A 17,316-nucleotide genomic window follows, 5' to 3' on the forward strand; every position below is an offset into this window, starting at 1 on the left:
AAGAAAGCCTAGAAGCAAGACAAATACAGAATTCCACATTCAGGTTTTATTTAGTTAGTTTTGATGGTACTTATAGACAGGATACGAGCCTGAAAGTTTAATTCTTTTTTCTCTCATGATTTAATATATGAATATGCTTTTCTGTGGTTTCAATGTTAACACTTGATAAGTTTTTATGGTGTGAATAATTATTGTGTCATTAAATTCTTTCAGATTACAAAATATTTCAAATATTCGTAAAGTAGTAATTAATATAAGTTCTTGTACTCTTCCCATACTGTTTTGCCATATTTGATTCTGGTTTTTAAAGAAATAAAATGTTACTCTTTTGTATTCTCTGACCCATTCTCCTTCCTTCCCCAGAGCTAGGTTACTGTTCTGAAGTTTGTGCACTTCCTTCCTCCTGGAGGCTTATACTTGATGCTGTGTTTTCACTCATAAATAATATGCGGCTTTCCTACTTGTCTCATCTTTTGCTACTCGCTCCTTCACTTAGCTGCTATTTAGCATCATCCCGACCAATCCTCCTAATGCCTATTTCGGCCATTTTTGCTAATTTGAGCAAGTGCTATAGGGTATATTCTTTATCACCTTTCTTCAGCAAATGCAGCAGGTGCTCTGGACGCAGGACTTACAGTAGAACTCCAGGTAGCAGGATGTGTAAACTGCTGGTTACATGATGTCACATTGCTCTCTCACTTGACTACATGGGGCATCTAGTACAATAAGAGGGTTCTGGGTCATACTTGTCAGTCGTGCTTAGTCTTAATGAAAATTTCCAATTTCTAGTGGGAGAGTTGTGAGCTAGGCAAGCATTGTACACCTGCACTGCATCTCCTGTCATCTTTGTCATGATTCATATTTCCCTAACTATGGGGAGACCTAGTTTCATTCATTCTTGCTGGTCATTATTTTACAAACATGTCCATAATTTATGCTTATTTTTCTATTAGGCTACTTGTATTTCTAAATTAATAGTCACATAATGCTCTACTATCTAGTCAGGCATATTTTAATAGCTTGTCTTCAACATGGTGTGTAACTTTAATTTTACAGAATTTTCCAATTTAATTAAATTGATCATTCTTTTCCATTTTGTTTCAGCCATATTTTTCATCTTAATGTTTTTATTATTCAGGGTTCTCTAAAGGAACAGAACTTATAGAATAAATGCATAGTTTAAAATGGCTTATAGACTGTTGTCCAACAATGGCTGTCTACCAATGGGAGGCCTAGTAATTGTTCAATGCATGTGACTGGGTGTCTCAGCTGGTCTTTAGTCTGTGTCAGAACCCAAAAGTAGGCTCTCATGCCAGTGAAGGAATGGACTTGCCAGCAAGAGCAAGTGTCCTCCTTTCCGTGTCCTTTATGTAGGCCCCAGCAGAAGGTGTGGCCCAGATTAAAGGTGGATTTCCCATCGTAAAAGATCCAGCTTTAAAGTGGGTCTTTCTACCTCAAATGATTAAGAAAAATCCTGCATAGCCGTGCTTACCCACTTGAGTTTTAGTTAACTCCAGATGTAGCCTGTTGACAGCAGGCATCACAACATTCTAAAGTTTTGTTCCTTCCCGGCCACTAGCTCTTCTGTCCTCACCCAGCTTTACCTTACAGGTCTATAATGCAACTCTTCTTTCATTTTTTCTTTTCTAATTAGAGGAAGAAGGAATGTTACCTTTCTGTGGTGAACACCTTCAGTGTCTATAATTTCTCTTTCCATTTGTAGGTGTTCCTTACAAAAGGTCTTATTCGGGGCATTCATCTGTTTCTGGTAGCTTTGACTTATTTACTGTGAACTTTAATATAGACTCCTTTGAGTATCACCAAGGCATCCTGTAATTGTGTCTTTGATAGATTCAATAGGGTACTTGAGGGTAAGAAACAGCTTAGTTTCACTGAATTAGCATATGAAGTCGTGGTTAACTATGGCATTTTCACGTGTCACTACACTATTTCATTTCATTTCTTCTCAACATCGGCAGGAGACATGGAAATGCTTTCTCTCCATAGCAGCCTGGTGAACATAATGCATACCAGAGGAGGCATGCCAGGGCTTTCTTTCTCAGCTCCTGTTCTCTAACACAGCACACACTTGGTATGGACCAGGCCAGGCCCACACTGATGGAGACACACCAGTGTTCCTTCCAGCTGCTGTGCTATAATAATGTGTGCTGCTCTTGGGCAGGCGCTTGAGTCTACCTGCCAGCTGTGAAACTGTAGCTGACATAGGTTGCAGACAAGGTAAAATCATTGATCCTGTACATTCTTGACAGTTCAGTGTGGTGGAGTTTCCCCTTTGGAGCCTCCATTGGGGCAGCTTGCCAAAGCCAACAGGTGTTCACGCAGCTGTCCACTCCCCAAATGTGGCACATGGGCAGCAATACCACAGGTTGAAAACAAGTGTTCCTGAGCACCTGAGAGGTCTCACCTGCAACCTCCTTCCCCACTGAGCTGTTCTGGCATTCTGGCCATGTGGTCCAGCAAATTCAGTGGAAATGGCAGACAAGGCTCTGTCAGGCCCTAGGATAAACTGCAGTTGCTGGTCTTTTGGATTCTGGAGCAAGACCCTGCTAATATCACAACTGCTCTTGCTTTAAGCGATGGCTGTCAGCCTGACACTGTATCTTGGCAGATATGAATAGAGAATATTGATCACCATGTTATCCTCACTTTACTCTATCAGGAACTCTGAGGATTATCATGTGTATTATTTGAAAAATTTACATATATATATATATATATAATGTATATTAGTCATAAACACCCCTCACCCTCCTTATATCTCAACTTCATTCACACCCTACTTTTCAAATTATAGACACATGACTGGAGAGGTGGGTTACTTGCTAAAAAGCACTTACTACTCTTCAAGGGGACCTGTGTTGGGTAGCTTACGACCACCTGCAATCCCAGTTCTAGAGCATCTGACACTGTCTTCTGGACTCCGTGGGTATAGGCCCACATGTGGCAGATACTCTCACATACACATCTTTACAAGGTTATATCTGGCTGGGCATTCACCACGCCTTTAATCCTAGCACTTGAGAGTTAGAGGCAGGATCTCTGAGTTTGAGGCCAGCCTGGTCTACAAAGTGAGTTCCAGGACAGCCAGGGCTGTTACACAGAGAAACCCTGTCTCAAAAAACAAAAAACAAAAAGGGGAAAAAATATTTTGTCTGTGTATTCATTTAAGTCACTGAATTCAGTCAGTGCGTCTATATCCATATGGATACAGGGTTATTCACAGGGTGTAGGCAATGTACCAGTAGCCACCCCTAAAAGAAGTATCTCAGAGAGGGAAGGTGGCCAGAATCCCTGCAAATTGTCATCTGAGGTCACCTCCATAGGCGTGTGTGGCTGGACTTTTTGGATGACATGACTGGCTCTGGTGGGCTTTTATGGATGTCTAGAGAGAAAAAGACACCTTCCTGACAGCAGTCATTGAGTGATGTTACTTTGTCCAAAAAATGAAGCCACACCTGTCAGATGCAGTTTTCATCCTGTTTATGGTACTGTTTAATATTGCCACTGTATAAAACAAACGCCATCACAGGAGAGTGAAAGTTCTCTTATTCCTGCAGCTTCCCTCCCAAGCCTTTGTTATGTGCACACATCAATTCTCTGTCCCAGGTGGCTTTTCAAAACAGCATGTATGGGATAAAATTCATCTGTTGCTTCTTTGCACTCAGTTGTAACTAGGCACCATGGAACCTCTGGCTCAGGGTCTCCAGTGACCGGTTTCATGACTGTATTCTCTGGACGTAGAATGGATAGCTGAGGTTTAACTAGTATCCTTTCTGATGGACATTTAGGGTGATCTTATTACTTTGCTATTGTAGCTAATGCTAAATCAAATATCCTTTCATATGTAAACATAATAAAACGTAAATTATAAATAGAATATATACATGTACTTGCACACATACAGAAATATCCATATACCTGAAAACCACATGGCCCAGCTTAACATCTTTTTCTTTTCAGGGTTTATTTTGTTTTCTGTGTGTGTATGTATACCACGTGTGCCTGGTACGATGGAGTTACCGGTAACTGTGAGCCATCATGTGGCTGCTGAAGACTGGACCCCAACCTCTGTACTAGCAACCAGCGCTCTTAGCCGTTCATCCAGCCTCACCTTTTCTCTTCTTTTCTTTTCCTTTCTTTTCTTTTCAGACAGCGTTTCTCTGTGTCGCCCTGGCTGTCCTGGAACTGTAGACCAGGACTCTGTAGACCAGGCTGGCCTCAAACTCGGGTCCGCCTGCCTCATCTCTTGAGGGCCACCACCACCCCGACTCCACCTTTTTTCTTTGTGAACAAATTTATGATAAAATTTCTTGGTCAAAGAATGGCATCGGTCTCAGACCTAGTGAGCGCATTCAGCTTCAGGCAGTTCTCGTGTACTTTGGTGGCTCTTGGGACACTAGGGCTTGCTGAATCTGAGGACTGATAGGAGTTCTTGGCCTGCTTGTCTGCAAAGTGCTGTGGTCCCCTGCAGACCTTTTGTCTTCAGTATTTTAAAAATTTCTTCTAAAATGAAAAGAAAAGATAAAATTCAATCAAATCATTGGTGATATATATGATCACCAATCAACTTAAGATGATAAACACATCAAATTCCTCTGATTAAACAATGTATATCAAATAAATGCTGACTCAAGCTTGAACTTCAGAGAAGTGAGACTTATTTTTAAGATGTTCTGGGGATTCTGAACAGACTTTAGGGCCCGGTCTGTAGTGGTGGCCATTTCAGACTACACAGGACCATTAAGTTACCCTGGTTATTACAGCAAGCGATCACATTTTTAGCTGGTCAGTGCCAATTGTTGCCATATATCCTTTCTGGGAAAGGTCACTGAGAACATGGACAACTGAATTCTGACAGTACCCAGAGAGTATAAATAAGTTTACTTCTTTTGGAAATAAAATGTAGGCTGGAAAGATGACTCAGTGGTTAAGAGCACTTCTGGCTCTTCTACAGAATCTGGTTCAAGTCCCAGCACTCACATGATAGCTCACACCCATCTATAACTGTACTTCCAGGGGATCCAGTGCTTTCTTCTGGCCACCTCAGGCTCTTGTACACACCTGGTACACATACATACATTCACATGTGTACACACACACATACAAATACACAACTAAAGAAAAACCTAGAAAAGACAAAACTGGACTAAGAAGACTGAACTATAAAAATAGCACCAAATAACTCCTTCACACACAATGAATGGGTTATGTCTTTATCAGTTAGCTGAAAGGATCCATAGACCAACTCCCCCAACAAACACTGCAGGCCAGTGCCAAAGCTATTGTTTACCCTACAGTCCTGAGGGTCAGACTGTATTGCTGGAGACTCCAAACTCAAGAAACCTAACTGGTACTTGACTGGAAATTTTGTCTCTACTCGCTAGTGTTCATGGTGCTGGAAGGTCTACACCCTTGCAGGGGAAAGTAGTCTTCAGTCTCCTCCAGCTCTAAAGCCTGGGAGCAGCCTGCCTGCAGCCTCTTGTACTGCTGCACGTGATGGGAGTAGCGTCTTCTCCTTCTAGTCTTGTGATTGCTGGAATGTAAGACCTGCCCAGGAGATGGAACGCACGCATGCTGAGGGTGAACTCACAGAAGCCAGTTTGTGTGTGAATATTAGTTCACGAGGGGCGAAAACTGCCCTGTCCTAAGGAGACAATAGTTTTAAAACATGAACGTTTTACCTCTTTCAAGTCTTTCTCCTCTTTCAACATGAACTTCTGCTACATTAGTTGTCAGTGATTATACTGTTCAACAGCCCAGGCTACTTTATAAATTACAGGTTTCTACACATTGGTTGTCAGCAAAGCAAAGCAGTTTTTTGTTTTTTGTTTTTTTATTACCTGGGTTGTTTTCTTTTATGGTAACTAAGTAGAACAGCCCTCTTGGGGAGAGGAGTTCTGAAGCCAGAGGGAAGAATCTGTCCATGACTTCCCGACCGTTTCTGCCACCAGCCCAAGCCGCTTCTATTCCGTGACTTCCTACCTGTCACCAATCAGAGACTTGATTGAAGTTTCATTGAGATTACAATCCTTTTGACATAAAACATCACCAAACAAGAACATATTTCCAAACAAATGAACCTTGGCTTCTAAATTTTTTCTTCACTGACTGGTTTTCTGAGAATGAGACCATGAACTAACCACCCTTGCTGCACACACGGGCTCACGCTGTCATTATAAATATATAGAATGTAATGAACCTTTGTCCATTTAGTTTTTAGCCTCTTATTGGGTGATTTGTGTTTGTGTGGAGACAGGGACTCACTGTGTGGCCCTGGCTGGCCTGGAACTCAGAGATCTGCTAGCCTTTGCCTCCTGAGGCATGCACCGCCACACCCAGCTATTGAATGATTTTTAAGACTATATCTTAAGGGCTGGAATTATTGAATCGAGACACTTTTAAAAATTGTGCTTATTGATTTGTTTTGCGTGCGTGTGTGTGTGTGTGTGGACAGAGGACTGTCTTTCGGAGGTTCCTTTCTACGTGTGGCCCTGGGGACTAGGTTCAAGGGCAAGCACCTTTACCCACTGAGCCCCCTTTGGCCTGGACTGAAGCATTTTTATCACAAGGTTCATTTGAGTCTTAAGTTTGTGTGTTAGAAACTTAATCCCCTAGTGATATGCCGATGGCATTTGGAGGTGGTTCAGTAGGTGGGGTAGGAGGTCATGAGGGTTAGTGGTCATTAAGAGAGCCACGCTTTTGGAATGTCTCTTTCTCAGCATGTGATGTCTCCATCATAAGGCAGCACAAAGGCCTTGGTCACAACCATACCCCAAGACTGGTCTCAGCCTCCAGACTGAGAGGAATCCACACATTAATTAGACAACCTGTGGTATTTCATTACAGGAGTAGTGAACAATTCTAGACGCTGTAGTGCTGTCCCCTCTGTGACTGACTGAGGAATAGCACTGTCCCCTCTGTGACTGAGGAATAGCGCTGTCCCCTCTGTGACTGAGGAGTAGCGCTGTCCCCTCTGTGACTGACTGAGGAGTAGCAATGTCCCCTCTGTGACTGAGGAGTAGCGCTGTCCCCTCTATGACTGACTGAGGAATAGCGCTGTCCCCTCTGTGACTGAGGAGTAGCGCTGTCCCCTCTGTGACTGACTGAGGAGTAGCGCTGTCCCCTCTGTGACTGAGGAGTAGCGCTGTCCCCTCTGTGACTGACTGAGGAGTAGCGCTGTCCCCTCTGTGACTGAGTGAGGAATAGCGCTGTCCCCTCTGTGACTGACTGAGGAGTAGCCCTGTCCCCTCTGTGACTGAGGAGTAGTGCTACCTTCCACCTTGGAGTGGAAGTGAGTATGACACTTAGAAGTTCTGCCAGAGAACCATCACCCAAGAATACAACAGGCGCAATTAAAGGGGCCAGTGGTGTAGATTTGGCCCAACTCCTCACCATGGAGATTCTTAAAAGGCCGGAATTGGTTGCACACTTTCAATTTCTGATAATGTAAAGGGATCAAACCCATGACTTTGAGGAGGACACCACTGGTGAGTTTATAGTTGATTAGAAGTATGTTAAAATTTGCTTTATCAATTTGTTATTTATGGTAATGGATCCTTTTAAATGCCGTGACTGATCTGGGTAAGAATTCTGACAAAATGAACCATGCATTGTACTTCCATGGAGTCTGACAAAATGAACCATGCATTGTACTTCCATGGAGTCTGACAAAATGAACCATGCATTGTACTTCCATGGATTCTGACAAAATGAACCATGCATTGTACTTCCATGGAGTCTGACAAAATGAACCATGCATTGTACTTCCATGGAGTCTGACAAAATGAACCATGCATTGTACTTCCATGGATTCTGACAAAATGAACCATGCATTGTACTTCCATGGATTCTGACAAAATGAACCATGCATTGTACTTCCATGGATTCTGACAAAATGAACCATGCATTGTACTTCCATGGGTATTCGTTTCCTTCTGTCACTCACAGTATCTGGTACTGACAACCTCTGTGTAGTCAGAGGGGTGGTGTTAGCAGATACCGAAGCCAGACGAACTTCATCTTGTCTCACAAACAAAACAGCTGGAAGCCATGCCTACTTTGCGATGGGCCTTACCTCTTCAGGAGGAGTCACTACATAGGGAGGGTTAAACACCAGCAGGTCAACTTTCCCCTTTAGTCTGGGCAGCAAGCCTTGGACCTGAAGGCAGCAACAATACAGGTTAAGTTGGACTCTGATTTAAATAAGTAAGTCTTTAAAAATACCCTCAAGCCTGGCAGTGGTGGTGCATGCCTTTAATTCCAGCACTAAGGAGGTAGAGGCAGGAGGATCTCGGCGAGTTCGAGGACAGCCTGGTCTACAAAGCAAGTTCTAAGACAGCCAGAGATGTTACCCTGTCCCGAAAAACCAAAAAAATACTTCATGTTTTCAGTGGAGGAAAGTACTTATAGACAAAATATTTTAATTTTTTTATGCAGATGCAGTTTATATGAACTTAAGCTAATGATGAGTAAAGTTGTGAGCGTGAACAGATATTGGATATGGCTTCTTCTCAACAGCTAATGTGTTCACACTGGGTTCACTTTTAGAATTCTGTGAAACATGTTCCCTGTAGATCTGTGAAGAGCTTTACACCTGTCTCTGCTAACTCACACAATGATTTCTTGTAACTCATTGTAACTTGTGTGTGTGTGTGTGTGTGTACACATATGGAGGTCAGAGGACAACCTTGGTATCTTTCCTAAGGAACTTGCCACCTTGTTTGAGACAGGGTGGCCTGGAGTTCACTGTTGGGCTAGGGAGGTCAGCTGGAAAGAGTCTAGTTGTCAACCAGTCTCCACTTTCCATTTAGCGCTAGGTGGAAGTGTAAACAGGACACCATGCCTGGGATCTCAGTTAGGTCCTTGTAAGGCTATACCAACTAAGGCAGCTCCCCAAATCCCAAGGGAAATGTTTTATACGATGACATAGAATGTATCTGAATAACACAAAACACCAGGGATGGACTCTGTTTTTGCTTCATTTACTTGTAAATATTTGACTGGCATCAGAGAAGGAAGCATTGGGCACAGCAGTCAGAGACTGCAAACAGCCAGCATTTGGTTTATGAAGATCTTTGAATTTTTCTATGGCTCAGTTTTCTATGGAACAAGAAAAAAAGAAAAGAAAAAAATCCACAAATTTGTGTTTGTGTGTGTGTGAGAGACTCTAAGCTACTCCATTTCCAATGACACCATCTAAGCACTGGATATATGCTGAACTGGGTTATGAACACTGGTATTCATATATTATGAAGTGTTATCTGAGAATTTCCTGATCCAGATTCCTATAACCCTGTTTTAATTACCCCGATAAGCCTGGTAACCTGTAATCCAAAGAGGACCCCTAAGACCTGTTTTTTGAGGCTATGCTTGTAGAAGTAATTATTTTTTTGGCTTCTTTAAAGGGGAGAACAATAACCTGTACTTGTGTGTGTGTGTATGTGTGTGCGTGTGCGGGTGCACGTGCTTTGTTTTCAATTTCATAAAGAAATTAAGTTTCTTAAAAGAACTACAATTTTCCATAAATCCATAAATGCTGGATAAGGAAACTAGAGAAGATTTTGCTTTGTGACTCACAGTGGCTCCTGAAATACTATCCAGCTATCCAGTAACAACTGTAGGCTGGATATTACACAAAGAAGAGAACAAAAATCTTAAACTGTTGTGGGATATATGCTAAGGCTCTGAACCCTAGTCTGCATTTGCGTTAATTAAATAAACTCCACCTTGGGTCAGGAGGTAGAGCTAGCAGATAGCTGACACAGTAATCAGAGAGAGGCCGAGGGCATCTGGGATATGGGTAGAGATGCACAGGAAGTAGTAAGGAGGACTCTGCGTATGGCAGCAGGGGTGGGGTGTGGGAGGCTGGGTGTGTTTGGTTTGGTAGAGTGGAAGGATGCTGTGTTTGGAGAAGCCAGTGAAGAGGAATGGTCAGCTAGTACTTCCTCACCCTCTCTGAGTTAGCAGGTTTTCACTCCAGCCTCTGACTCCTCAGTCTTATTGATAAACAGAACAATACAGCTTTAGTTAAAACTACATCTGATGGCAGGGGCAGGAGGCACCTGCTGGGCAGCTACCAGAGAAGTGGACCAGTGACTGTGGAGCCACAATTATTGTCTGAAACAGCAGTAGACTCAGGCACAGCTGCTGTGCTGGAGATAAAACAATACACTGTTGAAATCAAATTTATTTAAATAAAACCAAGGGCTGAATGTCTAGTACAGGTTTCTCTAGCTAGGCCTAGTCAGTTTCCAGCCTTAACATCTCCAAGAACTGAAAAATGAGGGGCCCCCGGCAAGTGTTAAATTCATGCAGCAAAACACAGACTTTATTAGCTGTAGAGACACTTACGGAGGGCCTTTAGGTTAAATGAGTCAAAGCTGTGGTTTTCTCGCATGAAACACGATATTTTGCCAACAGATAACATGAAACAGGACAGCATGATGTCAGCAAAAAGACAGATGAGGACTATCAGCTACTTCACACAGCAGGTAACTGAGCAGGCCTTACTACCATACAACTCAGAATAACTGACACTGAGGAGTTGTAAAACGTATTTGGTATGCACTAACAATGTAGAGAAATAATACATAATGTGCACCTTTAAACACTGTATTCTAAAAACTAAAAGTGAAGAACAATAATTCTGCCTTTTTAATTTTCAGAAAGGGGGTCATACTATGTAGCCCAGGCTGGCCTTAAACTTGAAATCTGTCTTGCAGTCTTGAGTATCTGAGTAAGCCACCATGCCCAGCTGGTTGCTACTTTTTAAACATGTAGTCTAAGCTAGAGAATGGGTTCGTTTCATGTGACAGCTGTAACAATTTCTGTAACTGGAATGTTAAAGAGTTGACTGTAACACGTCTGCCGAAGCCTGCCTCTTACTTCTTGCTTTGCCAAGTCACAGTTTAGTTCAGAGTCAACATTACTAAGGAATTAGCTCCAGGTGGAGATCCTCCAGTCATGTCCCTTAGCTGCTGTGTGGTTTCTAGAGCTGGACAGGAGGCCCATGCTGTAATCCTAGAGATATTTTTAGTAACATTTCTGCTTTCAAAGACACCTCAGTGTCCATATCTGTTTCAAAAAAAAATTCTGTCTGAAGTTTTGCTATCCCATGAAAAACCAGATGTAATGTTATTTACAGACAGGGGAACAAGAAGTCCTACATCACCATGCTGATCTAGTGTGAGTAACCTAAGCCCCTTTCTCGACACTAGTTTTTGTTTGGTAGGAAAAGAATTTCTGGTCTCTTGGGGTTAATTCTAAGATGCAAATCTTTTGTAAATGTGGACCAGCAGTAGGGAAGCAGCCTGTCCCCATCAGGGTAAGAACACGCTGGTCAAGAAGCACACAGAGCCGAGTGTGATGGTGCACATTAGTAAACCCGGACCTTGGGAGATGAAGGCAGGAGGATTGGTAGTTCAAAGTCATCCTAAACAAAACACAGTTCAAAGCTACCCTGGACTTTTTGAGACTTTTATTTCTCATCAACCCCAGAAAAGCAACACAAAAATCATTTTGTATCTTGTGTCCATCTGCTGTACGCTATTATGAGTTTTGTTTCTGAACAACAGCATTTCACTGTTATAACTAAAAATACTCTGCAAATATAAAATTATCCAAATCCTACTAATACCCTTAAAATATTTTAACTGAAACTTTAACAACTGAACTTCTTTAAAAAAAAAGTGGAGGGCTGGAGAGATGGCTCAGAGGTTAATCGCACTGGCTGTTCTTGCAGAGGACCCTAGTTCAATTCCCAGGACTGACATGGTGACTAACAACCATCTGTAACTACAGTCCCAGGGGTCCAATGTCCTCTGCTGGCCTTTGTGGACACTGGAGGAATGTGGTGCAGACACATACGTGCAGGCAATATTCCCTTTCCCTCAACACACACCCCCACGACAAATAAATAAAACTTTTTAGAGTGGGGATGTAGTGGTCTGCTGGGGAGGTAGAGGCAGGAGAGACTAGAATCAAAGGCCGTCTGCATCTACACGGAAAGTTCCACGACAGACTGGCATACGGTGAGACGCTGTCTAAATAATGAACAGCAAACGGTGGTCAAAGCTGCCATTTGTTTCACTTGTCCCCAGGACCATGTTTCCGTGTTTCTGCTTACGTCTCCTTTGAGTTGATAGGACCATAAGTAGTCTGAATAAGGTTGGCATCATAGGCTCATAGGGCCCTTTTGGAGATGTGTCACTGCAGGTGGTTTTTGGAACTGATGTTTCAAAAGCCCAAGTCAGTCCCAGTCTCTCTCGCTGTCTGTCTGTCTCCTCTCTTCTCTGCTTTTCTCTCCACCCCCTCCCCCTCCCCCACTTCTTCACAGCAACAGAGAAGTAAAAATAACTAAGACGGATACTTTATCTCTTCTCAGTTTCCACTCCAGCCTGGACAAGATCTGTGTGGAGTGGGACTGGGGGACTATGACCCAGGTCAAAGCCACTCTTCATATGCCAGTCCTCAGACACGGGACCCAAGATGGCCCAAACAATCCTCATTCCAAGTATAGTATTGAGATGCTGCTTCTCACAGGGAGTTGCTAATAAATAAGACACAGAAATGCAAACATCCTGTTACCATGAGGGTTACCATGAGGGTGTAGAGTGCCTAGAGACACCAGAGAGACACTCAGAGCTAAGAAAGGATACACTGTATCGTTCCTGTGTTAGCTGTGCCTAAAGCTTTTACAATTTAAGCACGTGTGAACTGGATACAATATCACATTTGGTCCTGTTGATGGTCAGAAGTTAATTACTTGCGGGATGCATCCTTCTTAACTCCATTAACTCCAACATCTACCTAATACCAAACGGTCATGTTTAAAAAGATACAAGTAGCATACAGACTGAGCTGGATTTAGGAGGGAGGGAAGAAGGGAGTGAGTGAGGGTGTGTGTGTGTGTGTGTGTGTGTGTGTGTGTGTGTGTTTGTGTGTGTGTGCATACAAGTGTTTGTATATAGATGTATATATACATATATGTATGTAACAACAATAAAAAAGGTCATGAATTTGAAAGAGCAGGGAGGGGTATATGGGAGGGTTTGGAGGAAGAAGGGGCCGAGGGAAATTAGGTAATTATAATCCCAAAAATAAAATTTTCAATTAAAAATAAAAATAGGTAAAAAAAGAGTTCAGGTCATCTTCAGCTATATAGTAAGTTTGAGGCTAGCCTGGGCTACATGACTCTGTAAGACTTGTCTCATAAAAACAAGAAAAATTAATTACTAACATTTATTTGCACTGAAACTTGTTGGCCTTCAGTTAAGTGAGAGGTACTACTGAAGAAGGATTAAAGCTCACCAAATCTGTAATTACTGGCTGAATGTGGACTCTGTTGCATCGTGCTGTCTCCAGGGTACAGGCAGCTGCCTGGGGGTTGATGTCAGTGCACCTATAACAGAGAAAGAGTTCAGGATAATGTGCAGAAGCAAAGCTGTTAGTTATTAGGAATGTCTTGGTTAATTCTACGTGGCACAGACAAAAATTAGGAAAAGAGAACAAAGGCTTGTTATACTGATGACAGACACTGCTAAAAGAAAATCTGTTTACCCTCACCCAAAGGAATTTATTAAGTATAGTTTAAGCACCCCGCAAAATGGAAATGGAAAGAAATTACTGATAGGAAACTGCTACACAAAATACATAGGAAATAAGAAGCACATTTGTTCTGTGTACAGCAAAATTTTCTGATGTCCATTTCCTGGCCTTTGTCTTCTCAAGTTCTCTGCAAAGAAATTTAACTTTCCAGCTATTTTCTAACTATTTACCTGAGGAAAAAAAAATGATTCAAAGCAGAGATAAGATTATGATGCTTCTAAAATTACAAAGCTTGTAATAAACATGGAATTATAACTGGGGGTGAACATAATCTGTGAGTTAGGTGATTACTGACACACTATCAGAGACATTGTCTACTTATCGCACCCACGCTGCCACAGTCTTAGTAACCCAGGATATTACCAACGAACATCACGTACTTACATGTACAAGGCCTGAGGACCTATGATGGAGGCCAGGAATGCAGACACCACACCAGACCCTGCTCCTACTTCAAGGCATATTTCCACTCTAAGAACAAAAACCAAGATACTTAGCTCATTCCCGTAAAGACACTCTCATGCTATACAATGCATTTCTCCAGCAGCATCATTCAGTTGCAAATACACGGGAATATAAGGGAAATTTACAATTTCTGGCAACCACTTGGTGCTTACTATTGCATAGCTAACCCTGGTAATAGTTTGGGTGTGTTACAGATTGTCAATCACCTTGAAGTACTTAAATAAACCAACCAGCATATTCTAGGAGTAAAAGTCCTCCACCTACCTAAACTGACATAGAACAGACATTCTAAACTTAAAAATCTTTATATTGCTTTCCAATAAATTTATTCCCTCCATCAGTGTACATGCATCAAAAGCACCACTTAATTGCCATGACTAACGGCCTTGATGACATTTATATGAATTCCTGGCACTTAACTTTTCAAGCAATACTCAAGAAGCAGTTACAGGGTTTTTAGCTTTGGAACCAGCCACATATCTGAGAAGCCATTAGTGGGTCATTCTACAATCTGTGAATCTTACCAGGTGGCTTCTTCTTGGAAATAACCATTACGGTCTCATAAATAATTAGAATTCCAAGCCTTTGTAACAAGGTCAGCGCCATTTACAGCACAGTCTGCAATGCAATGTGTAGTTGTAAATCTTTCTGGGCTATTCTGGGCATACAAGTTACGACCCAGTGTCCCGTAAGATAGAAATGCTCCAGTGTCTATGCCGAAGGACTGATTTTAAGAGCGTTTCATAGACGAGAAACATGACAAAGCTTAAGAGGGATAAACATGTTGGCTACTTTGTTCTGGAGAAACCCAGTTCAAATCTTGGCTATTAAGTTAAATGACCCAAATCCTTTCGGCAAGAATGTTTTACTAGATTGTGTGTGTGTGTGTGGGGGGGGGCATTCACGGTCCTCAGTATTGCAACTGAACGTCCAAGGACACCCTGCACGAGTCACTTCTGCCTGCCTGCACGAGTCATTTCTCCTTCTGCCATGTGGGTCCTGAGGCCTGAACTCGGGTTCACAGGCTTGGTAGCAAGCACATTTGCCAGCTGAACCGTCTTGCCCGCTCTCCACTCTATTTCTTCCACTGAAAAGTGAACATGTAGGCATTCACTACTTTTGTCATTAAAAAGTTATGGGCAATACTTCAAGTCAAGGCCAGTGAGGCTCCCACACGAGGATGCAAGCAACTACTGAAATCTTTCAGAGTGGTTCCAACTACATTTCTAACAGCTCAACTGACTATTCGGGTTCTCGGTTGCAGTAACATTTCAGGCGCCCGGTAGTTAAGACACGGCCACCGGCTGTCCCTTGAGAAGGCTGAAGGGGGTTTAACATTTCACTCCTTCATCGCCCGTGGGAGGATGCTCTTCGTGCACTAGGGAGGTCACTGAGTATCGGGAAGCAGCAGCGTTTCCGGACACGCATTGATTCTGGCCGCTGCAGTACGGCTGCTCTCAGAGCACTGCGTCCTTCAGAGTAACAGGGCAGGGTGACCACGGGCCCCGAGCACCACCAGAGCCGAGCACCAACGCCCGCACGTTCACCTCGCTCTGCTGTCAATCACCAGGAAGCGGGCCGACCCACCACTTCCGGAGGAGGCAAGACTTCCGGCTGCCGCCGCTAGGACACCCCCGCTCTCTCCCGCTGCGGCGCGCGCCCTCCTCGCACCCGGATAGCTCGGCCGCCGCCGCCTCGAGCGCGTCCAGTAGCAGGAACGTGTCCTCCGAAGGCTCGTACACGTCGCTGAAGGCTCCGTGACCCACGTGCCCGTACAGCGGCGTGGGGAGGCTCGGCGCCGCCATCTTCCCCTTCCGCGTCCTACCGGCCTGCGTTGAGTGCGCACGCGTCAGGGGTTGCGCATGCGCTTTGGTCGGACCCTGGAGTGGTTTGAGTCGCGATGTTTTTTATGTCAAGTCAACCTGCAGGGCTGTCTTAGAACTTTTAAATAGTTACAGATTCTGCAACCCCTAACATCAGCTTTCAACTTCTGGACATTTTCCAACTACCTTAATATTGAGCCTCCTGCTATTTTTTTTATTAAGGTGACTGCCGATTTATTCTAATATTTGGAAAATTTCTTTTTTTTTTAGTTTGTAAGGATTTGAAAAAAATAAAGATTACTAGGTTTACTTTTTGTTAAATATCTGAACTGTAATTTCTGATCTATAAGATTACAACTACTTTTAATTGTTTTATTTTGTTATGCAGTCTCACTCTGTAGCCACGATTTTCTTGGAACTCACTCTGTAGACCAGGCTGGACTGGAACTCACAGTAATCCGCCTGCCTCTGCCTCCCGAGTGCTGGGGCTAAAGGCTTGTGCCACCGATGCCCAGCTGAGATTATGATTTTTAAAATTTATTATTTCTTATTTGATTATTTCAAGCATGCATAAAATTTATTTTGGTCATTTTCATTCATTAAGATAGCTTGGAAGCCTGTCTTAAAAAAAAAGGCTATAATTTGGAAGTCTGAAGAAGTGCTTAAGTGGTTGAGCTCTTGTACTGCAGAAACCCAAAGTTTGGTCTCCTGCACCCTTGTCTGGTGGTGCACAGCTGTCCATAATTCCAGCTCCAGGGCATGGGTGAGATTCCCGCGTCAGTGGAATGGGACCGCTGTGTATCTACATTCACGCAGGCGTGAAATAATAATAAATCTTTTTAAAATGGTGGGGCCTGGTGGGCGGTTCTGCAGTTCAGAGTGTTAGGTGCTCTCCCGGAGGGCCAGCGTTTGGTTCCCAGCACCGAGTCAGGTGGTTCACAACCGCCTGTAACTCCAGCGCCAGGAGATCCCACATCTTCTGTCCTCTGCTAGCGCCTGCACGCACGGGTGCATAAACACACAGATACACACGGGTAAAATTCAGATATTTTAAATCACATTTACTAACATTTCCATGTTCTTTATTACAAAAGTTGCCATTTTAATTTAACTTGCACCGGCTGGTTTTGTGTCGACTTGACACAAGCTAGAGTCATTAGAGAGGAAGGAGCCTCAACTGAGGAGATGCCTCGGTGAGATCCAGCTGTAAGGCGTTTTCTCATTTAGTGATCAGTGGGGGAGGGCCCAGCCCATGGTGGGTGGAGCCATCACTGGGCTGGTGGTCCTGGGTTCTGTAAGAAAGCAGGCTGAGCAAGCCATGGGAAGCAAGTCAGTAAGCAGCTCCCCTCCATGGCCTCTGCATCAGCTCCTGCCTCCAGGATCCTGTCCTGTTTGAGTTCCT

General features: G+C 43.3%; 1 protein-coding gene across 1 annotated transcript; it reads right to left on the minus strand.

The window, feature by feature from the left end:
* Positions 1 to 31: 31 nt before the first annotated feature.
* Positions 32 to 15,943, minus strand: N6amt1 (N-6 adenine-specific DNA methyltransferase 1). The gene is made up of 6 exons (XM_040750545.1): positions 15,763 to 15,943; positions 14,011 to 14,097; positions 13,330 to 13,420; positions 8,096 to 8,179; positions 5,862 to 6,003; positions 32 to 4,524 (listed from the first exon to the last, which is right to left on the minus strand). Exons 1-6 carry the CDS (start codon positions 15,894 to 15,896, stop codon positions 4,418 to 4,420), a joined length of 645 nt encoding a protein of 214 aa, XP_040606479.1. The 5' UTR covers positions 15,897 to 15,943; the 3' UTR covers positions 32 to 4,417.
* Positions 15,944 to 17,316: the final 1,373 nt, after the last annotated feature.

This window comes from Mesocricetus auratus, unplaced genomic scaffold, assembly GCF_017639785.1.
Source record: "Mesocricetus auratus isolate SY011 unplaced genomic scaffold, BCM_Maur_2.0 Super-Scaffold_100008, whole genome shotgun sequence".
Lineage (NCBI taxonomy): Eukaryota > Metazoa > Chordata > Mammalia > Rodentia > Cricetidae > Mesocricetus > Mesocricetus auratus.